Source organism: Carassius auratus, chromosome 27, assembly GCF_003368295.1.
Source record: "Carassius auratus strain Wakin chromosome 27, ASM336829v1, whole genome shotgun sequence".
Classification (NCBI taxonomy): domain Eukaryota; kingdom Metazoa; phylum Chordata; class Actinopteri; order Cypriniformes; family Cyprinidae; genus Carassius; species Carassius auratus.
Window position 1 is genome coordinate 29,917,045 of NC_039269.1, and position 23,208 is coordinate 29,940,252.

At 40.1% G+C, this 23,208-nt stretch overlaps 2 protein-coding genes across 17 annotated transcripts; both read right to left on the reverse strand.

Moving 5' to 3' along the window:
- Positions 1-1,247: 1,247 nt before the first annotated feature.
- Positions 1,248-21,086, reverse strand: LOC113046173 (gastrula zinc finger protein XlCGF52.1-like). 5 transcript variants are annotated; one of them, XM_026207095.1, is made up of 3 exons: positions 20,616-20,847; positions 14,139-15,341; positions 1,248-1,467 (listed from the first exon to the last, which is right to left on the reverse strand). In XM_026207095.1, the coding sequence occupies exons 1-2, from the start codon at positions 20,698-20,700 to the stop codon at positions 14,161-14,163; spliced, it is 1,266 nt and encodes a 421-aa protein (XP_026062880.1). In that variant the 5' UTR covers positions 20,701-20,847; the 3' UTR covers positions 1,248-1,467; positions 14,139-14,160. The 5 variants fall into 5 exon arrangements, with proteins under 5 accessions (XP_026062880.1, XP_026062881.1, XP_026062878.1 ...); XM_026207096.1 differs by lacking the exon at positions 1,248-1,467 and adding an exon at positions 5,956-6,739 and having other exon boundaries at positions 14,692-15,341; XM_026207093.1 differs by lacking the exon at positions 1,248-1,467 and adding an exon at positions 21,052-21,086 and having other exon boundaries at positions 13,767-15,341; positions 20,616-20,746.
- LOC113046177 (gastrula zinc finger protein XlCGF8.2DB-like) lies at positions 1,458-3,473 on the reverse strand. 12 transcript variants are annotated; one of them, XM_026207110.1, is made up of 4 exons: positions 3,381-3,473; positions 3,206-3,263; positions 2,987-3,101; positions 1,458-2,493 (listed from the first exon to the last, which is right to left on the reverse strand). In XM_026207110.1, the coding sequence occupies exons 3-4, from the start codon at positions 3,057-3,059 to the stop codon at positions 1,490-1,492; spliced, it is 1,077 nt and encodes a 358-aa protein (XP_026062895.1). In that variant the 5' UTR covers positions 3,060-3,101; positions 3,206-3,263; positions 3,381-3,473; the 3' UTR covers positions 1,458-1,489. The 12 variants fall into 12 exon arrangements, with proteins under 12 accessions (XP_026062895.1, XP_026062898.1, XP_026062891.1 ...); XM_026207113.1 differs by having other exon boundaries at positions 2,987-3,104; XM_026207106.1 differs by having other exon boundaries at positions 2,987-3,121.
- Positions 21,087-23,208: the final 2,122 nt, after the last annotated feature.

Below are 23,208 nucleotides of genomic sequence, written 5' to 3' on the forward strand. Positions count from 1 at the left end.
TTGTTTTTAATAAATAAAAAAGCAGGAAAAATATAAAGAGAATGGGGTGTGTTAGTGTGAGGCGTACTGTATCTTTAGCCGTTTCTTGAAGATGGCGAAGAACTTAGCTGATCAGATTGAGTTAGGCAGGTCATTCCACCAGGAGGGAACAGTTCATGTTAAAGTCTGTGGAAGTGATTCTGTGCCTCTTTGGGATGAACAATAATGCGTTCACTTGCAGAACACAATCTTCTAGAGGCACTTAAGTCTGAAGTCAGAATTTGGGTAAATGCAGGGCTCCAAACCGTGACTAAAGCCCGAGATACACTGCACTATTTTAGCAATCCTGTAAGATCGCTGTATGTCACACTGTGCAACATGGATCTAATAAACTTGGCTACGACGTGTGTACACTGTACTGTAAGAGGAGCATTTTGCTAAATATATGCGCTGTTTTGCATATTCATATTTTATACTTAACCTGTTGTCTACATGATAAGAGAATGCAAGTAGCTAAAAATAAAATTCAAGATCTCCTATAAAATGTAAAGTTACTAATGAAGAAAAACATCTGGGATGTTTCAAAGACATATGACATCATTTATAGGCTGCACTGAGGAGTACCCAAACTACACTCAATGGCCAAGTGATGCTGACATTATGGTCAGTGATATCAGCACAGATTCTGTGTAATAAAAATGTTGACTGTATATGGTTCTGAGGCTGGAAAAGTTGTTTAGTTCCGAGTTCAAGTGAACCTGTAGTTCCCAGGACATCTACAAGAAGGATTGAATGCTGATAAGGAAGTGAGACACAAACACATGACAGTATGGCTGAAATGTAAAAGTATAAATAAATAAAACATTTATTCTGTGGCACCTAAAATATAACTTTTTTCTTATAGGAGCCAATAGCTCCGTGGTTGATTTGTTTGTCTGGAGGCCTGTATATGGTTGCAGAGCCAGTGGTTGTTCTTCTGGCAAACATTAATACCTTGCATTTTATGCGAGCAGCTATTTGTACTAAGCGCAAAATTATTATTAGCTAAAACAGCTACAAACAAACCAAAAATACTGCTGGATTTTGATGTGAGAGACAACAGGAGACGCACATTTTCACTGGATGAAATCTTATTAAGGATTATTTAATAACTCATATTTTAGTTAAAAATATCTTAATGCTGGATTTGTTTCATTTTTTGTCTTCTCCAGATGTTCACCGATGGACTGGAGTGCTGTGGATTATTGTGATGTTTTTATCAGCTGTTTGCACTCTCATTCTGACAAAATTGTTTTTTTTTTTGTTTTAGGGTGAAGTATTCCTAGATTGTAAAATAGTTGATATTCCGATTCTCAGGTTTGTGCATGTAAATGTGTTAGGTTTTTTTCAGTACTTTTATAATGATAATGTTAGTTGATTGGCAAGTCATAGCAAACATTTGCTGTATGTTCAAACTCTCCCATCAGTGTTTAATTCACATGGACGAGCCTATACCTGGAGCTGAACCTCCTCACTGTCTCAGCTTTGGACAAGCCTTTTTTAAATGCTTCCCTAGATTTCCATATCGGCTGAACGTTTTCCCGCAGGATGGACAGAGGTACGGTTTCTCTCCGGTGTGAACCCTCTCATGCACTTTAAGGGCTCCTGAAACTGTGAAGCTCTTCTCACAGTGGGAACACTTGTAGGGTTTTTCTCCAGTGTGGACCCGTTCATGCACTTTCAGTTCACCGGCTCTAGTGAAAGTACTTCCACAGTCCTGACACTCGTAGGGTTTCTCGCCAGTATGTATTTTCTGATGGTCTTTAAACCCATTAAGCCACAGAAAGCTCTTCCCGCAGAATGAACACACGTATCGCCGCTCGTCCTCGTGGATCCTCATGTGTGTTTTGAGGTGCACGGCCAGGAAAAACTTCTTGTCGCAGCGCTGACAGTGAAAGGGTCTTTCTCCGGTGTGAGAGAGCAGGTGAGTTTTGAGATTGCAGGCCTCTGAAAACCTCCTGCCGCATTCAGGACACTGGTGTAACTTCTCTCCTGAATGGACCTTCATGTGTCTTTTTAAGCTGTTTTGATGTGTGAAACTCTTCCCGCACAACATGCATGCAAAAGGTTTCTCTCCGGAGTGTATTTTCATGTGTTCCTTCAGTCCTTCCTTCTGCGTGAAGCTCTTTGTGCACTGAGGGCAGGAGAAAGGCTTCTCTCCGGAGTGAATTCTTAAGTGTCTCTTCAGATCTCCTGAATTTGCAAAACTCTTTTCGCACTGAGAGCACAGGAACGGTTTCTCTCCGGTGTGAATCCTTATGTGTCTCTTAAGATCTCTTTTACAAGTAAAGCTCTTTCCACACTGAGGACACATGAAAGAATTATTGGGCTCTGTTGTCTCTGGCGAGGAATTACTTTCACTCTGAGAGAAACTAAGAGATTTCTCTCCACTTATGAAACACTGAGGTTCCTGATTCTGCCGTTTCTCCTCCCCTTCATTCAGTTCTTCACTTTCCTCTTTCACTTCCACGAGGTCTAAAATAAACACAAGATAGTTATAAGTCGATGAAATGGACTGTCAAAGACTTAATGTTTGTTTTGAACCGTTTCATGTGTTTGAAGAAGATATTTTGTAGACTGTGGGTAAGCAAATATTTGCTGGTCCCCAATACCTTACATACAGAAGTCAATGGGGACTAGCAGCACTTTTTTTTTTTTTTTTTTTAAAGTAAATGCATACTAGTGTGGAACAATTTGTGGGTGAGTAAAGAATGACAGAATTTTATTTTTTTCTGGGTGAACTGCCCCTTTAAGTTAAGCCACATTCATGTTAATGCCATCAGATTTGGTGCATCATATGTTTCTGTTTTATTTAACCGTGTTATTTGACAGTTCCTAACTTTGGAAAAACAACCCATCCATTTCCAGCTGTCAAGTGACCAAAACACAACCTCAGTGGCCAGCAAACTCAACTCTTTCTCTGTCTTTGTCAGTGGATATTAATGAAGACTCAAGAATGATCACCCACCTCTCTGTTCCTCAGTTTCTTCCTCTTTCTCTCCACATGTTTCTGCATCACTCTCCTCTTTAACGAACTCCATCTTCACCGCAGTCTATCTAGACTGTCAAACCTGGAGTTTCTCCTGCTTGTTTGGAAACCAGACTTCATCACATGGATTATTTTGGAATACATCACTGATAGACATTTTCATGTTTTTCTTATGTGTGGATTAAATGCTGTACTCACAGAAAATAACATCAGTTTTCGCGCCATTTACGAGAAACCGTTGGCGCTCGACACAAAGCTGCAAAATACTACATTCAGTAAACAACATTCATTCACACTGCTACCTCAGAACAATCTTTAACATCTTGTGCATCTTTAAAACATGTCAAAAGTTTCGTGCAGTTTTATACTCGACCAATGCAGAAGCGCTCCTTCAATACAATTCAATCCTCCTTCCGCGAACTGGAGCCCGAGCCGTATGACGCAGCACGCACGGCGTCACAATATCAAAATAAAGGTCCGCCCTGACGTGAACGTTTTTATCTAAAATGTTCATTTTTGTAGTTTGCTCATTTGTAATACATAAGTTAAACGTTTATTTTCTAAAAATAAATAAATTAGGTACGTCATTGACCGTTGCACCTTTTTTAGCGTGTCATGTTGTTTGTTAAATGAAAACAAATAAAAATAAATAAATTAATTAATGAATACACGAATAAATAAATAAAAACGTTTTTTTGTTTTTTGATAGGACAAACATTCTCCATAATATAGCCTAACAAGGTGGAACTTGGGGTGGGACAAGCAGAAAAACATTTCAAAAACCAAAAAAGGCGTGAGAGTTGAAGGTTACCTCAGTTTGTACAGTTGAATTCCAGTGGGAAAAATAAACTATGTCACTTCTTGAAAATGGTCTCAATTAAACTGCAGTCGGTTTTGGAAGGCGAGAAAGTATGTGTGCTAACTCCAGGGACACGGTGATTGAAGAAAACTGTAAAAAAACAAATAACTAAATTTTCACGATTTATATGTATGATTAAGAGGCAGTTTAGCCTATTCCATAACATAATTAAAACATTTTTTTTTTTTATATAATTTCATGGTTTATATTTCTTGTGGAAGTTTACTTTGCTCTAAGGACATCATAAAATTGAATGCATGTATAAATAAAAAGTTGTGTAAAATACAAAATAGTATTTATAATTTCTATCATTTCGGATTAAGTGAAAAAGAAGACCTAAATTTAAGCCATATCTCATAAATATGTGACTCATTTTAGAGAAAATATGATTAACTAAATAATTGATACACAAAAGTCAGTGTATAACAGGAGTGACCCGGTTATCAATGTAGAATACGCCACTGGACACAATATATTTCTATGTCTTTTATGTTGTTAATTTATTTATTGTTTGTTTGTTTGTGGGACTAAGCAAGGTATTTCTTCCAGCCTTAGCAGTAATTCTTATTTGTAATAACAGATTAGTGCATCAAAGTCAATACATTGTTGTTAACATACATTTGAACCATACAATCAGATGCGATGAACAATATCAGATCTAAACACACACACACACACACACACAATGTTTAAGACTCAAATCAGTCTGCATCTAGGCACAAACACCAAAAATCAGGAAGTCCCCACATAAATCAATCAAACACAGGCTTGGTTTGAAACAGATCAGGCTTACAGACACGTTTGGAATTCATATTCTTCATTTTAATAAAGGGACTATTAGATATTTTAACACAAACAATTAAGAGCAAAGGTAGACAGACAGCATTCAGAAACACAAGCCACTGAAGCCAGACAGGCCAGAAACATTAATGCAGAAGAGTAACTGAAGACATGACTGGAACAGGCAGGGTCCTGATGACCCTGAATACAATAACAGTGAGAATGTTCAGACTCTGCAAACACAACAAGACAAAAGATGTTTTCATGTCCGAGTTTCTCCTTCAGTTTCAGGCTTGAAGCTTCATCTGGTGGAGTGAGGAGGAATATAAGGCACAGTTCGTAGTGTTGCTTCAGTCCAGCACACGTAAACAACAACATACAATGTTTCCATCAAAGCAGGAATAAACAGTATTACAATAAAGCTGTAAGATACAATGTTACAAAAACTGCTCATTAGAACCAGATTTGCTCTTTCTGCTCACTGCATGCTACTTTATTAGCTGATACTTTTCTACAAGGTCAGAATCACTAGAACTACACAGTATACTGTGAAATCATTTTCAGTACTGAAGAGCTACAGTTAACTAAATTACATTTTAAAGACATCAGAAAGACAAACACACTGATGTTTGTACAGTTTGATAAGTGCTACCACATGCAAAGAAATGTGAATACTGTAATGTTGCGTTCATGTCGGAAAGATCGTATTTATGAGTTGAACGCACATGAACGCCATCAAAAAGTGGTTATTACAAGTGGGAAACTAAATTTTCTTTAAGCCCAGAGTTTCTGTGTTGGCGGCGTGTCAGTGGAAAAACATGTTGGATGCAAAGAAGCAGTGTAAGACCACTAGGTTGCAGTGCAGACCACTATTTAGTGTAAATCAGTTTCTTCAGCTCAATATTTTATGCAGCCGGTCAATGTTAACTATGTTACACCCCTAGTAGAGTAAACAATAAATTAAAAGTATGTAGAAATTTAAATCGGCATCATGTTCTGACTAAAGTGACTTGAGCGCACCAGACGTGGTAGTTACGACCAGGAGGATTTGAGCAAAGTTTTTTTCTAAACTAATACTTCGACCTCCCTTAAATATCCTAAATGTAAGTCTGGAGCACTAAACCAGTTATAAGGGTCAATTTTTGAAAGTGAGATTTATACATGATCTGAAAGCTGAATAAATAAGGATTGGTTTGTTAGGACAGGACCATATTTGGCTGAGATACAACTATTTGAAAACCTGGAAAAATATGAAAATCTAAATATTGAGAAAATATATTTAAAATTGTTCAAATTAAGTTCTTAGCGATGCATATTACTAATCAAAAATTAAGTTTTGATATATTTATGGTAGGAAATTTACTAAATATCTTCATGGAACATGATCTTTACTTAATATCTTAATGATTTTGGGGATAAAAGAGAAATGTATAATTTTGACCCTAACAATGTATTGTTGTGTATTTGTACAAATACACCTGTGCTACTGATGACTGCTTCTGTGCCTCAGGGACACATGTGGTCTTTTGTTGGGGTAAAAATCCAGAAGTGTTGAATCTTGCTCACTTCTTCAGCTTTGGACAAGCCTTTTTTAAATGTTTTCCCAGACTCCCGTATCGGCTGAAGGTCTTCCCGCAGGAAGGACAGAGGTACGGTTTCTCTCCGGTGTGGACTCTCTCGTGCACTTTCAGTCCTGATGACTGAGTGAAGCTCTTCTCACAGTGGGAACACTTGTAGGGTTTCTCTCCGGTGTGGATCCGTTCATGCACTTTCAGCTCGGCGGCTCTAGCGAAGGTCTTCCCACAGTCCTGACACTCGTAGGGTTTCTCGCCGATATGAGTTTTCTGATGGTCTTTAAACCCGTGCAGCCACAGAAAGCTCTTCCCGCAGAATGAACACACGTATCGCCGCTCGTCCTCGTGGATCCTCATGTGTGTTTTGAGGTGCACCGCCAGGAAAAACTTCTTGTCGCAGCGCTGACAGTGAAAGGGTCTCTCTCCGGTGTGAGAGAGCAGGTGAGTTTTGAGATTGCAGGCCTCTGAAAACCTCCTGCCGCATTCAGGACACTGGTGTAACTTCTCTCCTGAATGGACCTTCATGTGAACTTTGAGCGTGCTCTGCTGTGTGAAGCTCTTCCTGCACAGCATGCACGTGAAAGGCTTCTCTCCCGAGTGGATTTTGGCGTGTTCCCTCAGAACCTCCTTCTGTTTGTAGCTCTTTCCGCACTGAGGGCAGCTGTAAGGTCTCTCTCGCGAGTGAATCCGTATGTGTCTCTTCAGCTCTCCTGAGCTCGGGAAGCTCTTCGCACACTGACGGCACGTGAACGGCCTCTCTCCGGTGTGGATCCGAACATGCCTCTTCAGTCCTCCAGAGTTTGTGAAGCTCTTTCCGCACTGAGGACAGCTGAAAGGTCTCTCTCCGGTGTGGATCTTGAAGTGATCCTTCAGGCTTCCTTTGCAGGTGAAGCTCTTGGCGCACTGAGGACAGGTGTATGGTCTCTCTCCGGTGTGGATCACCATGTGAACCTCCAGGTGTCCTTTACGAGTGAAGCTCTTTCCACACTGAGAGCAGGAGAACGAGCCTTTAGCGTCCGCTCTTTTTTGTGAAACATTCTCTTCAGTGTCTGAGGAACTAGAAGACTTTTCCTGATTCTGCTGCTTCTCTGTAACCTCATTCTGTTCTTGACTTTCATCTTTCTCTTCTGTCAGGTCTAAAATAAACAATAAAACAACGAGTGCAACACATACGTAAAACATCTCAAATAGAGTGATATTTGATGCACTAAAAATGTCCATTGAGACATCTTATGAGATATATCTATAATAACTAGGACTTTCATTTTAACATGTTAATTTGGTGCCATTAATCTAAGGAAAAATAATGCATTAAAAAGATTAACACATTTAACACACACCACACACTCAGACCTGGAGGTCACCTTTTGTTAATGCACTTGCTGATGAATATATCATGTTAGATTATATTTCAGACACAATATAGTCTTTTCTGTCAATTTCTTCAAATGTAATTGTCACTGCAGATCCGCTGAGCAAGACACAGCTCTGTTTTGTTACTGAATCAATCTGTAGTTTCAAACTAATCAAGTGAGTCACTGATTCATAAAGACAGCTGCTGAATCAAAAAAATGCTTACTAATATACTACTATTACTAGTTTTAGAATAGCTTTCTACGAGAAAAAGTAAGATATTTCCAAACTGAGCAAGTTGCTTGCTTAGTTTCTGAATGAATCATCCATCAGAACGAATCAGTGGAGTGAATGACTCAATGACTCACACATTAAGATGGCCCATGTGTTTTACTTACTTATGCAATGTTTAATTAAAATATTTATTTCTAAAACTACATTATTGTATTGTCTATTCAATGCTTTTCTCACCGAACACAATAATAATCTTCCGAGTGGTAATTTCCTAGCTATAATTCATGTATAATTAATTAAATTACACACTATGTGGTTAATTAGATAATCTCTTAAAATTATAATCGTTTGACAGCCATAATTATAACTATTATTGAGATTTGTATAATTGTTATGGCATTTTGGCAGTCCAAGCTTTGTTACTCTAATGCTCGTCAGGATATTTAATATTAATGAAGACTCAAGAATGGTCACCCACCTCTCTGTTCCTCTGTTTCTTCATCTTTCTCTCCAGATGTTTCTGCATCACTCTTCTCTTTAATAAACTCCATCTTTACAGCAGTTATTAGAAGCAGATGTTCTCTTTCTGCGTCACGATGAAAGAAAACAAAAGGCGAAATGTATCAATTGGACACGCATATATCACCATATAAGTTGCATTATTTACCTAACAATATACTTCACGATTGCCATTTATATCCGATAGTAATCTATCAGATCTAATGATCGAGAATAACAATGTCGCTGGAATACACTTGTGTAAAACACGGATCCATCTGTCACCGTTTCACACATCTTAAACGCTTATTAATCCGTTTAAAAACACAAACCTCTGCTCGATGGATTCTCTGCAGCCTGGCGCAGCCCTGATGACGTCACTGCCCAAAAACACTTCCAGTTCCCGTGTTCATTATTAAAGTTTAGGGAATGTTCTTAAAGCGGTATTAAACTGTTCTCGACACGTCTAGTGTGCGCGTAGAACCTGTCCGAACTGTTCAGAAACAAGAATAGAAGGTGATCATAGCATTTTCAAAATTATGTTTCTCTAATGTTCACATAAGAGATAAAAAACTGTTCTTTAACCATGAAAAAGGGTGTTTTAAACATTAAAATGTAACGTTTTAGTTAAGTTATCAAAAAGGTAGAATAGAATGCTATAACATTCACATAAACAAGAAGAAACGTAAAAAATACCTGTTTTTAAAAATAAAAAAAAGCAGTAATGCTGTCTTCATAATGGGCCTGTTGCTGAATGATAAAGCAGTGAAAACATATCTCACTTACTTTTTTCAGGAAAAAAAAAAATACTTTTAAAGTTGAAGTCTTTATTCTGCATTTGTTTATGTACACATTAAGTGATAGCACATCATTTTTTTTTTTACTTCAAACTGTTTAATTCAGCTGAAACAGAAGTCTATAATCCATAATAACACTTCCTCCAGTGGAAAAGTGCATCTGCTGTTGTCTCTCACATATTTGTTTAGATCTGTATAAATGCTGCTTGATCTGTGCAGATTTCTCTCCTGATTCAGACCAGAACACTCTTTCACTGGAGGAAGTGTTATTATGGATTATAGACTCTATGTGTTTGAGTTAAAATCATCTTAATGCTGGATGTGTTTCAGGTTTTTTCTTCTCCAGATGTTCACTGATGGACTGGAGTGCTGTGGATTATTGAGATGTTTTTATCTGTTTGGACTCTCATTCTGACGGCACCCATTCACTGCAGAGCATCCATTGATGAGACACTGATGCAGTGCTACATTTCTACAAACCTGATGAAGACACAAACTCCTCCTGATCTCTGATGAACTGAGGGTGAGGATATTTTCAACTTTGGATGAACTATTCCTTTATCCTGTGACTTAGACAAATTATTACATCATTATCCAAATACTGATACAACAATGTTATTTTATTATTAACATTAATATTAAGGGGGGGGGGGGGGGGGGAGAAAGATAGTCTGTACTGATTTTTCCCGGAAAAACACGAGTGGCTGGAGGCGTGATGTGTGGGCGGAGCTAAAGAATCACGAGCGCCAGTAGGCTTTTGCGTTGAGAGCGTTTGGAAGCTGTGACATTACCGTGAGGAAAAAACCATCATCCAAAACAAACCATGGCTAACAGTCAGATTCAGCGTATATTTATGATCCAGAATCAGATCCAGAGGCTGAAATTTAACAAGAGCAGCATCAGCAAAGGCGTCTCTATGTGGTATGTATTGAAACTGTATATATTTGCTTTTGCTATATTTGGAAAATGACTAAGTTCCACTTTATGTCGTCTTTTTTTTTTTTTAAGCTGTACATGTGGAAAGTGCAGTTTGATGACAACATCGCATGTTGTTTACTTGATGTGCTTACGCGCCGATAGCTAAGTTAACAACACAGAGATATTTGAAGCAGTTTTACTCACCGCCTGCGGTTCCAACACACGATCGTGACCCTTTTTCGTTGGGATTGCATCATCCTTAAGAAATAAACGATACGCAAATCCTGCGTCAAACTGGGCCTTGTTTGTAAAACAAGCATCTTCGAAATGCAGGGAACAAACACAAACACTTGCACAACTCCGTTGATGCTCTGTAAAAATAAACTCCATCCACTGGTCCCTTAATGCTGTTTCTCTTTTGGTAATCTGTGCAGGGTTGTCTTGCCCTGGCAACCAAAAACACACTCCTTTTGTGACATTTGGCGACGCTCTCGCTCTGATCAGTGAAGTCTGTTGTGCTCTCAGTGCTCTGCTATACGGGAGCGCGTTCTTCCGGCAGAAGTGCCTCAGGACCCATATAAGGAAATTCCGCTCCATCTAACGTCACACAGAGCCATACTCGAAAAAAACTTTCCGAAACTTGTGACAAACCGGAAGGAGTATTTTTGGAACAGAAATACTCCTTCAAACGTACAACTTAATTTTTGAAACTTTGTCCATGTTTAGCATGGGAATCCAACTCTTTAACAGTGTAAAAAACTCAGTATGCATGAAATAGCATTTCACCCCCCCTTTAACAATCACTGATTTATAGACTGAAGGAGATATGGGGGCTCCATTCATACATCCAATGATATTTCTGTATGTATTAATAATTCAAATTATGTACATTTATACATCAAAGTACATAAAATCACCTCAGAAAATTGAACCGACAGACATCAGTCCTCTGTGTGTGTTTATTTTCAGGAAATTGCACAAAAGCCTTAAACAAATTAGAGAAATGTTCCTTCTGAAAAAATCAAAAAAATCCCAGTGCATACATTTTGTTTGATTTTGAATACAGGTAGTTAATGTATGAGATGATGACTGTTGTAATCCTCATTTGGATAAAAATGTCTACTAAATCAATTACTGTAAAAACTGGAGAAGAATTGCTAAATTATGAAAGTGCTCTTGTAAAAGGACTCCCAGTCCAAGCACACACATACTTCATTAAAGTGTTTTCTGGTGGATGAACCTGTTAACCTTGTGCAGTCTTTGGTCATTACTGACCGGATAATCCTATATTTAGAATTAAAAAAAAACATATGTTCATCAGAATGATACGCCACTTGGTGACTTTTATGGCACTTTGTTTGTGAACAAAAAATATTGAGGGCATGACTGGAAAAAGCTAAATGGACGTAAAAAAAAGTTAAACCATGGTCTTCGGTCAAATATGACCAATCATAGGAAATGAATGGGAAATGAATTTTTTTTTTAAAATTTAAGTGTACAATCTACAAATCCCCCTCAATGCAGAAAAGAAATGCACAGCAATAAAGGGGTTAAAATCTAAAACATCTAGAGTGCAAAACCACACACTCGCAGACACACACTTGTACACACACACCTATGAACTGGTGTGACTGTAACACTAAAACTATGTAAAATAAAATCAATAATTTGACTACAAGCAGTAAAACAAAGTGGACAGCAAGGAAGGTGTTACACTAAAACATCAAGAGCGTAAAACAGATACATTCACTCACACACACACACACACACACACACACATACAGGATTATACTCAGATGAACTAGTACGACTATAACCATATAGCCAAATGAGTCTGAGAACTGAAATAAGAGGTTAAATTCAGATCAGACCCAGAAGGATTAAGCTTTGATAAAGCATTCCTGTTAATTTTTGTTACATTTTTATAGAATTTTAATATTTTGTGTAACAAAGTGCTTTGTGTGTTCAGGTTTGAATGTAGTAATAATAATAATAATAATAAAAAATAAAAACCACTTCACTTCAAATCAACATTTAAAGGCCGTGTTGCAGGGTTAATTTTTCAACGAATTTGTGCAAATTGCTTGTTGGTAATAAACATTTAAACTGTTATCCATTGTATTTTGTGTTGTTGGGTATCATAAAATGGAATATAATACAAAAAAGTAGGTACTATCTTACAGCGGTTTGCAACGATTCTCCTTTCCCCCACAATGCATTGCATTACGTCACCTTGGGGAGAGAATTTACCAAAGCCCATTGCTGCGATGCTAAATGATAGCAACTCACCAGGACACTTCACCAACTCTCCACTAATTCTCCTCGGGCATGCATTTAATTGGCTTTGAGGGACATCAGTTCTTGGCAATTCGTCATTTGCCCTCTCACGTCTGGCAGATTCGAAATTACACTGCTGTGGGTCATCATACATGTTTACTCTTGCCACATCTTCCTCATCCCAGTCAGTCGCTATAGTTCTGATGCTGCGTTCCAGGCAGGTTTTTGAGCTCGTAATCACTATTTCATACCACTACTAACGACTTTGTACCGTTCCAGGCAAGTTACGCCAAACTTTCTGAGCGCAAGAAAATGTAGCTAGATTATACATTTTATTGCAACGTTACATTGTCCTAAAATCGTTTCTTCAACGTGTACCACTTGCATAAACACTGTGTCCGTAGGCAGTATTATTCGTAGGGGCTTTCATCGTTGTTTCGCGTGCTGTGTGACGTCAGAACTCTGAGTACATCGATCTAGTACGAGTTCACGGATGGGAAGTCACGGGTTTGATTGCCGTTCCAGTGCACTTTCACGGGTTTAAGGTTGGAAAAACACGGGTTATGGGTTGCCTGGAACGCTGCATCATACTAGACTGAGGCTAACTTTCCTCCACTTCTCCCCAACGTGACGTCATCACCGAATTACGTAAAAAAAACCTGTTAATACCAAAAACTTATAAAACTGGTCTTTAAGACCATTTTTGAGACATTGTAAAAATGATATACATATCTTGAGTGATTTATGTACCCATTAATCAACAGTGGTGGTTAACCTGCAACATGGCCTTTAAAACAACAACAAAATATAATCCTTGACAAAAACTAGTCTTCGTGAATACCTTAATATACATTTAAATCCACTACCTAATCAAAATAAACTATGTATAAAAACAACTAGGGAATTCACAAGCCTCTCTATAAAGTCCTTAAAATAGAAAAAAAAAAAAACATTTGTACTACTTTCAATGGAAAACATTGATTATAATTATTGCATAAATATTAATTAGTACCATTAAATTCTCTCAAACATTTTTTAACATTTCAGATGTCTGGTCACTTTTGACCATGAAGACCATGAGTGTGACTCTAATAAAATAGAGGAAAGGATGAAATTGGCTGATTGTGAATCTTAAGGCGTCTGAAAGTACATAAGTACAAACTTTCACGTGACTTTTTCACTCATCTAACTATACTGTAAGCGTCTGTGGAATAATTTAATGATGTTTGCAAATAAAAACAAAGAAGGAATACAGAACTCACCTAATTTCCTCCACAAACACATAATACCAGCTGTCAACTGGTCTAGTTTCTTTTTAAATCTTTTTAAGTCTTTTCAGTTCCCCAAAGATCTGAAGAACTATGATAAACAAAATTACATTTTTAAGATGAGATAAAATAAATAAAGACACATATTGGCATTGTTTGACAAATGCTACCACGTGCAAAAAAAAAAAAAAAAAAAAAAAAAGGTGCTATTTTATAATACAAGAGCAATCCCTAAAATTTCTGTAGCATTCACAGAATCCCACATACTTTCTTAATATTCCTTTAAGGTTCTAAAAATGCTTGTTTGGAGGACACACTGTCCTGTAATCTCCCCAGTGTTGGGAAAAGTTACTTTCAAAAGTCATGCATTACTCCCTAAAAACGAAGTTAGTTATTTTTTATGGAAAGTAATGCATTATATTACTTTTGCGTTACTTTTCAAATGCTTGCTTTCTTGTTTTTAATATAATTTGTTTTACTATTGTTAGTGGATTGTCAAGTCACAGCTAACAGGCTCTTTGTTCACATTGAAAGCCAAACTCTCCCATCAGTGTTTAATTCACATGGACGAGCCTATACCTGGAGCTGAACCTCCTCACTGTCTCAGCTTTGGACAAGCCTTTTTTAAATGCTTCCCTAGATTTCCATATCGGCTGAACGTTTTCCCGCAGGAAGGACAGAGGTACGGTTTCTCTCCGGTGTGAACCCTCTCATGAATTTTTAGCGCTCCTGACTGAGTGAAGCTCTTCTCACAGTGGGAACACTTGTAGGGTTTTTCTCCAGTGTGGACCCGTTCATGCACTTTCAGTTCACCGGCTCTAGTGAAAGTACTTCCACAGTCCTGACACTCGTAGGGTTTCTCACCGATATGAGTTTTCTGATGGTCTTTAAACCCATTAAGCCACAGAAAGCTCTTCCCGCAGAATGAACACACGTATCGCCGCTCGTCCTCGTGGATCCTCATGTGTGTTTTGAGGTGCACCGCCAGGAAAAACTTCTTGTCGCAGCGCTGACAGTGAAAGGGTCTTTCTCCGGTGTGAGAGAGCAGGTGAGTTTTGAGATTGCAGGCCTCTGAAAACCTCCTGCCGCATTCAGGACACTGGTGTAACTTCTCTCCTGAATGGACCTTCATGTGTCTTTTTAAGCTCCGCTGATGTGTGAAACTCTTCCCGCACAACATACACGTGAAAAGCTTCTCTCCGGAGTGTATTTTCATGTGTTCCTTCAGTCCTTCCTTCTGCGTGAAGCTCTTTGTGCACTGAGGGCAGGAGAAAGGCTTCTCTCCGGAGTGAATTCTTAAGTGTCTCTTCAGATCTCCTGAACTAGTGAAGCTTTTTCCACACTGAGAGCATGGGAATGGTTTCTCTCCGGTGTGAATCCTTATGTGCCTTTTAAGATCTTCTTGACGTGCAAAACTCCATCCGCACTGAGGACAGGTAAAAGGCTTTTCTCCAGAGTGGATCTTGAAGTGATCCTTCAGGCTTCCTTTGCAGGTGAAGCTCTTGGAGCACTGAGGACAGGTGTATGGTCTCTCACCTGTGTGGATGATCGTGTGGATCCTCAGGTGTCCCTTACGTGTGAAACTCTTTCCACACTGAGAGCAGGTGAACAGGTTTTGGGCTTCTGTTCTTTGAGATGTTTCTTGTGATTGATTATTATCGTTCTGTGAACAACTACAAGACTGTTTTGCATTTATGAACTGATGAGGTTCCTCCTGCTGATCTTTCTCCTCCACTTCATTTATCTCTTGACGTTCCTCTTTCACTTCCATCAGGCCTATAACATGTTAAATTGTCCTCATCAATTCATGAAAGACAAAGTGAAATGTAATCTCAAAATGCTATCTGATCTGGTGTATATATATAGCTAATATAGTTTGTTATTTACATTTAGATGAATCCCCTCCAAAAATTACATTCTAAGCATGTTCCCAGTGAGTTATGAAAATGAACGTTTAAAACATCCATTTCTAAAAGTAAAAATATTTTTTTAAGTAGTATTTTATTAAATAAAACGTCCACTTCTTCAGAACTTGTATCTGTTTCTTTCCTCTGCTAAACACAAAAGTAGGTATTTTGAAGAATGTTGATAACCAAACGGTGGACATTGATTGCTATGGTATGGAAAAAACTACTATGAAAGTCAGTGACTACCATACCATCACCTGTTAAGTTTGCAACATTTTTTTAAATTACTTTGTTTTCAACAGCTGAAAGAAGTTCGGAACAACATGTGGGAGAATAAATAATGACAGAATTTTAATTTTTGGATGAATTATCGCTTTATGGGATCGTTACATTTGAATGTTCTCTTGATGTTCTGAAGTGATCGAGTGGAGAAATACACCTATGCGAAGGGCATCCAAAGCTTGACTTCTGCAGAAACATCCAATTGCATCAAGTCTGGCCTGACAGACAGGAGCACGTGCCCAATGTCAGGTACAGGGTTACGAACAGTAACCTATTGTTCTCTTATATCATCTTGTGTTTGAGATCCACCTATGGGAGAGATGGACAGCTCCCTGGCTGCCCAATACACTCACAGCAATGCCCTGCAAGCCAGAGGACAGTCACCTGGAAGGTGTTGCTTGATACGTCACAAAGTAACAGACCCCTCACAAAGTGAGCATGCAATATTAGACATAAAAGCATGACAAGTGGTAACATGCTTACAAAACCTGACAACACACATATGCTGGAAGCATATATAAAGATAATATACAATGGCATATACATATATGAATATATAATATGGTGTCAGGGGAGGGTACAAATGACCGGCTTAATGACATGAATAAGCCAGACTAGCCAACCCAAGCTTAAAATGTGTAGCAGGCCTAAAGGCACAAGGCTAGGATAAGCCCACGCCTAAGACAGCGTGAGCTACCAGGGTATGGGTAACATCAAGCCAGTATTCTCTGACAAATGTATATGGAGACGTCCAAGCCTGCAGCGGCACAAATGTCCTGTAAGGTAACCCATTTTAAATAGAGTCCAGGAGGCCACCATCCACCTAGTGGAATGTGCTTTTAGGCCCTCTGGAGGCTGCACTCCCTCAGATTCATATGCCAGAGAGATGGCTTCCATGAGCCAATGAAAGAGGTGTTGATTAGAAATGGGATTCCACGTGATTCGGGGGGTGGGTGGGTGTAAAACTCTTTTGTTGAGACAAAGCCTCCAGCACCATCGAGAGGTCCCATCCTGGAATTGCTTTTTTAGTGACTTGAAGAGGACGGCGGGAGCCCTTCATAAATCTATGAATAAGGGGGTTTAGTCCCATCGTAGTGCCATCAAATCCAACATGACATGCAGCAATAGCTGCTAAGTAGACCTTAATTGTGGAAAAATATTTACCACCATTGATAAGGTTTTAAAAAAACAAAAACAACAACAACTGTGCACTGATATGATATCAGCTGGCGCCCCTTACCTCACTCCTGAAACACATGCCACTTGAGGCTCTAGCATTCTGCATGGTAGCAACAACATGTGGGGGGGGGGGGGGGGGCAATGTGTTTAAATTCACCCTCTCACAGGCCAGGCACAGAAAGCCACACTGTCTGGGTGCGGATGGTAGATTTCCATATTCGCTTGAGACAGGAGGTCCGCCTATAATGGGAGGAGCCAAAGCTGTGAATAAAGAAGAGAAGATATCCCTGCCAGCCATGGAGATTTGGGCTAACTGGGTGCTATCAAAATCAGATTCAAGCTCTGTTCTTCCACCCTGACCAGGGTAGGAGTTATTACGCAGAGCGGAGGAAAAGCATACAACAGCACATTGGGCTATGGGTGAGCCAACGCGTCCAAATCGAGGGGTGAAGAGATCGCCAACTGCCCAACCAAACCTCATCAAAAGCAGATCTACTACCTGAGAATGGTTGTGCCATTCTACATAGAGTGGGTTCCATCTCGACAAAAGGTCTGTGCCCCTGTTCAGAATACCCGGGACATGGGTCACCCGTAAACAGTGCGTCCTGTTCCTTACATGATTGCCATGCATGAACAAAGGCAGGACATAGACAGCCAAAACCATAAGACCCTGTAGTCTGAGACATGTGCGATAATTCTCCTTCCCTAAACTGCGAGAGGTGATTCATGAAAGAGAGAATGCGCTCTTGCGACAGCACTCGCATTGCAATAGAATTCAGCTCCAGAACGAAAAATATAACATTCTGGGATGGAGTGAAATTGTTCTTGCTCACATTCATTCAGAATTCGAGAGCTGTGATGTGAGAGTGCACAAAGACAGTGTTCTTCATTACTTTCTCAAATTGCTTATTTCTTGAATTGGCTATAATCAGCCAGTCGTCTAAATATGTCAGAATCCTGAGACCTGCAAAGCCTGTGCCAACTCTGACTGGGCTGACCCCGCTGACAAATATTCTCAGTTTTTTGAACAGGGGTATAAGAGGAGCAGAACTGGTGTTCAGAGGGCTGGTCACCCATGAACTTGGACTCAAAGCCCCTTGTGGCCATGCATTAGTCTGATTACTTGCGTTTAGAGTGGGGTTTTGAGGGTTTTTGGCTAAGGCCACAGCAAAGGACATATTCCCCCCAGGGTTTAGTAGGTGGTGGCTCAATCTGCTGCACCAGTGGCTTACCGTGGGGACTATGAGTCGTGCCTGCATTATGGGGATGGCGTCCAGTAGCAGTAGGGTTAAGAGGTCGCACAGAAGGTGTCTGACACGACGCAGACATCCTAGGAAGACAAATTTGAAAACCTAGTCCTCCTTTTTCTTATTGTCAAAGCGTTGCTGCATTAGCAGGCTGGCCAGGCTCAACCGGCACTCCAGAGATGTGCTGTTTCTCACTGTCAGGGAGAACAGAAAAATTGACCTTGTGCTCTCCGACCACCGAGAGACACATCGAGTGTCTAGCATTAAATGCAAGCGTGGGCGGCTTGCAGGATAAAACAGCTAACCTGGTAAAAACGACAAAACAAGCTTCAAGCTATTTTCCAGAGGTCACAAGAAATTAATGTCATCTAAGGAAAGGTTGCGCTTGCAGGGGCTTTATGTGTTTGGTTAATGGGTAAGTTCACACAAGTATGGAAATTCCAACATTAAGTACTCACCCTCATGTCATTTCATCCCTCATCTGCGGAAACCAAATTAAGATTTATTTTCGATGGAATCTGGAGCCATTTTGGAGAATATCTCAACTGCGTCATATAATGTTGTGGTTTGACCAGAACTGAAACAGCATATCGGCGTGACAAAGCTGAGATGTTCTCCAAAGTGGCACCAGGGTGATGCGACAAATTGCTGAATAAAGTCATTTTTATTTGCACAAGAAGTATTCTCGTAGCTATGTATAGTTGTGAATGAACCACTGATGTCACATGGATCCATTCACAGATATCCTTGCTACGTTTCTGGAATTGATATGTGTTCCAAAGATGAATGAAGATCTTATGTGTTTGAAACACTATGAGGGTGACAAATTAATGATGGAATTTTCATATTTGGGTGAACCATCCCATTGGGAACGCGCTCCTTTCTATAAAGCCGGACTTGGAGCAGTTGGATGTTTCTTCTGAGGTCAGGCGCGGATGCCCTTCCCATAGGATCTCAAACACGAGATGATGAAAGAGGACTTTGAACGAACATTCTATTAATGTTACTTGAAGAATGTTTGCTTGTGACATTTAGAGAACCCAACCCTCTACGGACACCTTGGCAATTGAATCGCCATTAGCTAGTAAATATTTTAGTTTACTTGCCAGACTGATTGATATATGTTAACGTTGATATATATTTTTTTCTCCATTCTGTCACCGATGGAGTTTCGGTTCCTTGCCACTGTCGCCTCTGGCTTGCTTAGTTGGGGTCACTTCATCTACAGCGATATCATTGAATTCAGTGATGTCATCTCTGTTCAGTTTAAATAGTGTCTGTGCATTTATTTGTAATCAAGTCAATGATGAACTGCCTTTAACTATCATTTTGCATTATTGAGACACTGTTTTCCAAATGAATGTTGTTCAGTGCTTTGACGCAATGTATTTTGTTTAAAGCACTATATAAATAAAGGTGATTGATTGATTGATTGATATGTAAAATGGCACAGTTTTTCAAATACATCTTTAATATCAATACACTTTTAACATCAGTTTGATATTTAATATAACAAGTAATTAGAAGTAAATTTGACAACCATGTTTGAATGCATATTAGTAATTTTAACTGAACATGTTAACTTGAGAGGTGGTTGTTTTTTCTGTCATCCAATGTTTCTGACAAGAAAAAAAAAAAACACAATATGGATTACTAAGGATTAATGAGCTGCTGGATTCATGAATATTAATCAGGTTTTGTGCATTCACTGGAACTGATTTGCTGAATTCAATACAGGGACGATAATAGGTGAGCGCCAGCCAAAGGGATTGCCGTTTGCGCATTAACTCCACCCACTACCGGAAAACCCGGCTGTTAAAAGCTTTAGATTTCCATAGGAACGCTGTTATTTTGACAGGAAAATACAACAAAGAATATTGTTTAAATGAATCGAGTCAATTCTCTCTCCCTCTCGGTCTCTGTGTGTATGACAGAGAAAGCGACGCGGCGATTTGTGCGTCTTCATACTACAGTTTACGGTACGTCAAATACAGGTGTGCTGCGCATCCATTGAGATGAACTGAGAAATATGACAGATCGCCTGACGGAGAATGAAACTGAAGTGCTCAGTCAGAGTCAGAGTGTTTGAGAGTGAAAATATATCTGTGCTAAACTTATACTTAGCCTCCAACTCACACACTGGCGAGTAAAATCTGAGAATTTATTAGTCATTGGCTAATATTAGACATCATTTTGTCGCCATAAGGAAGATTTAGTCGCATATGCGAGTGATTTACTCACAATGTAGAGGGAACCATACCAAAACATTTTGGAAAATAAATAAATACATAAAAACCCTCTGTTAGTTGAGATTCTGCATATAATGTTTTACTAAAATGTAGTGTTTAATTTCACAAAGTGAGTGAGAATTTCTAAATGTGTGAGAATTTGTTCTGTCAGCAGTCATTATTTTAGAATAAAAAATTATCACCAACCTCTCTGCTTATTTTCTTCCTCTTCCTCTCCGCATGTGTCTTCTTCATCACTCATGCCTTCTCTCTTCTCTTTAACAAACTCCATCTTCACAATAATCTAATGCAGATGTTAAACCTGGGTGTTTTCCTGCCTGTTGGAAGCCAGACTGTGTCACATCTGAGATCATGGGGATATTTGAACGTTATGAAGCAACGATGTAAAATAAACCCCTGTTCCTGATGCTTGGATGCGCTTAACGATGCGCTAATTACGAGACCAACAGCATTTACAAACAACATTACTATATCATATTATGTCGATGATGATATACATACATTAAGATAATATATGTTACTTCGAATGCTTTCAGCAATTCTGCAAAACATTTGTGAATTACAGGAAACAACTTTAGAATGTTTTGTAACTATTTATACACCTTAAACCGCAGACACAAACCTCCCTTCAGCTGCAGTCTGAGCGCATGACGTCACACGCCGCGCCCTGCGCAGCGCTCGGCGAAGCAAAATAAAAGTCTTCATTAAATAATAATTAAAAACAACGTGTTTGCTGGCATATATTTAAACTTTTAAATACTTAAAATAATATGTTGATCTACCACCGTTATAAGAGCAGGGGCTACTACGCCAATATTAAGGTTTTTCTTTCTTCTCACTGCATCCAGTAGGTGGCGGAAATGCACCGATTTTGTTTTGCAAACTTATAAAGAGGAAGAGTGACAAAGCATGAGAAGCTCCAGAATAAACATCTGAGATCTGAGTGACATTACTGTAGAGATGCATGAAACTGTGAAAACTGATCTGAGAGTTAGTTTATGCAAGTTAAATTAATTTATTTTGTTTGAAAACTTAGAGTAACATTTGTTGTTATGTTAAAAATAAACATGTAATTTAGGACTGCTTTTGAGCAATCATGAGTAATAAATTCAAAGGAGTTCATTCATTCATGTTCTTATCCATTCTTATTTTATATTCTGATACCTCCTTAATATTGAAATATATATATAGGGATAGGGAATGGGGAATAGGGAAGAGATGCTGCGGTGACGTCAACGTATGGGAATACCCCTCAGTGTGATGAATGTCTGAAGCCCTATACCATCCCGCCAATCCTATTGGCCAAATAGCGCTTGGCACCGCCCTACGCATGCGTACGCATCGTATACCTGAGTGTCGCGCGCTATTTCGCTTAGATTTCATGAACTGAAGAAATGCTATCAAGGTACGGAACGGCCGGGACAGCAGCATCTCGTTCCCTATTCAGGGAACCGTGGTTACATACGTAACCGAGATGTTCCCTTTCATAGGTCACTTCGATGCTGCGGTGACGTCACCATATGGGAACCCTATACCATCACGCCTGACGTACCTGATAGCTGGAATCCAAGGAAAGCATCTGCTCAAGCGGACAGAACCCGGGAGCCAGGAGCCATCCTCACATCCAGACTGTAAAACTTGACAAAAGTGCTCGGTGAGGAACATCCTGCCGCAGCACAGACATCATATATAGAAGAACCTTCCCAGGCTTCCACCGGCTTTACCCCCTTTGAGCACCTCTTAGGCCGACAGCCCCGCGGCCTGCTTGACGTCGCCAGAAAAGCCTGGGAACAACAGCCAGCCATCCACTGCTCTACAATAGAGCATGTCCGGGGATGTGGGAGAGGATCGACAGGGTCATGCCCAACGTCTGGGAGCACCTTGCAAAGGCCCAACAAGCCCAGCAACTGCATTACAACAGGGCGGCCCAGCCACAGGAGTTTCAGCAAGGAGACCACATCATGGTCCTAGTCCCCACCGCCGCCTGCAAATTCTTGGCCAGCTGGCAAGGTCCCTACACCGTCACAGAAAAGGATTGGCCCTGTCACCCACCGAGTCCGGCAGTCGGAGAGAAGACCAAAATATACCATGTGAATCTTCTGAAGCACTGGGTCTGGACCAGGCCCCAGCTTGCAGCCCTCACTCAGCGACCTCCCGTGGCTATGGACATGGACCCCCCACCTCTCAGCCGCCCAAAAGTCGGAGCTGCAACACCTGGTCAGTCAGTTCACCGAAGTGTACTCTCCCCAGCCAGGGTGGACCCACGTACTCAAGCACGATATCTGCACAGCACCCGGAGTGATCGTCCGGCAGCGGCCCTATCGTGTTCCAGAGGCTCGGCAACACACCATCGAGGAAGAGGTACAGGAGATGCTGAGGTTAGGGAATATTGATCCATCATGCAGCCCCTGGTCCAGCCCCATCATCATGGTTCCGAAGCCCGACGGCACCTTCCACTTCTGCAATGACTTCCGCCGCTTGAATGATGTCTCGGAGTTTGGAAGATGCTGTCGGAACTCTGCCGGGCGGGGCTGAGTAGCGGTATATTACCGCTGTTTTATCCCTAACTTCTCCTCCTTAGCCTCTCCCCTGACAGACCTGACCAGGAAGGGGCAACCAGAGAAGGTCCTGTGGAACCCGGAGACGGAGAGCATGTTCTAGCGGGTAAAGGCCGCCCACACGTCCGAGCCCGTGCTCAGAGCCCCCGACTTCAATCGCCCCTTCCTGTTGCAAACAGATGCAAACGTACTGTGAGGAACACCCGGTAATCTATATCAGC

Excerpts from the sequence above, each read along its gene's own strand:
- LOC113046177 (XM_026207110.1), bottom strand. The coding sequence starts at position 3,059 with ATGGAGTTCGTTAAAGAGGAGAGTGATGCAGAAACATGTGGAGAGAAA. Across the intron at positions 2,494-2,986 it reads AGAAACTGAGGAACAGAGAG|ACCTCGTGGAAGTGAAAGAG; the intron begins GTGGGTGATCAT and ends TGTTTATTTTAG.
- LOC113046173 (XM_026207095.1), bottom strand. The coding sequence starts at position 20,700 with ATGGAGTTTGTTAAAGAGAAGAGAGAAGGCATGAGTGATGAAGAAGAC. Across the intron at positions 15,342-20,615 it reads GGAAGAAAATAAGCAGAGAG|GCCTGATGGAAGTGAAAGAG; the intron begins GTTGGTGATAAT and ends AACATGTTATAG.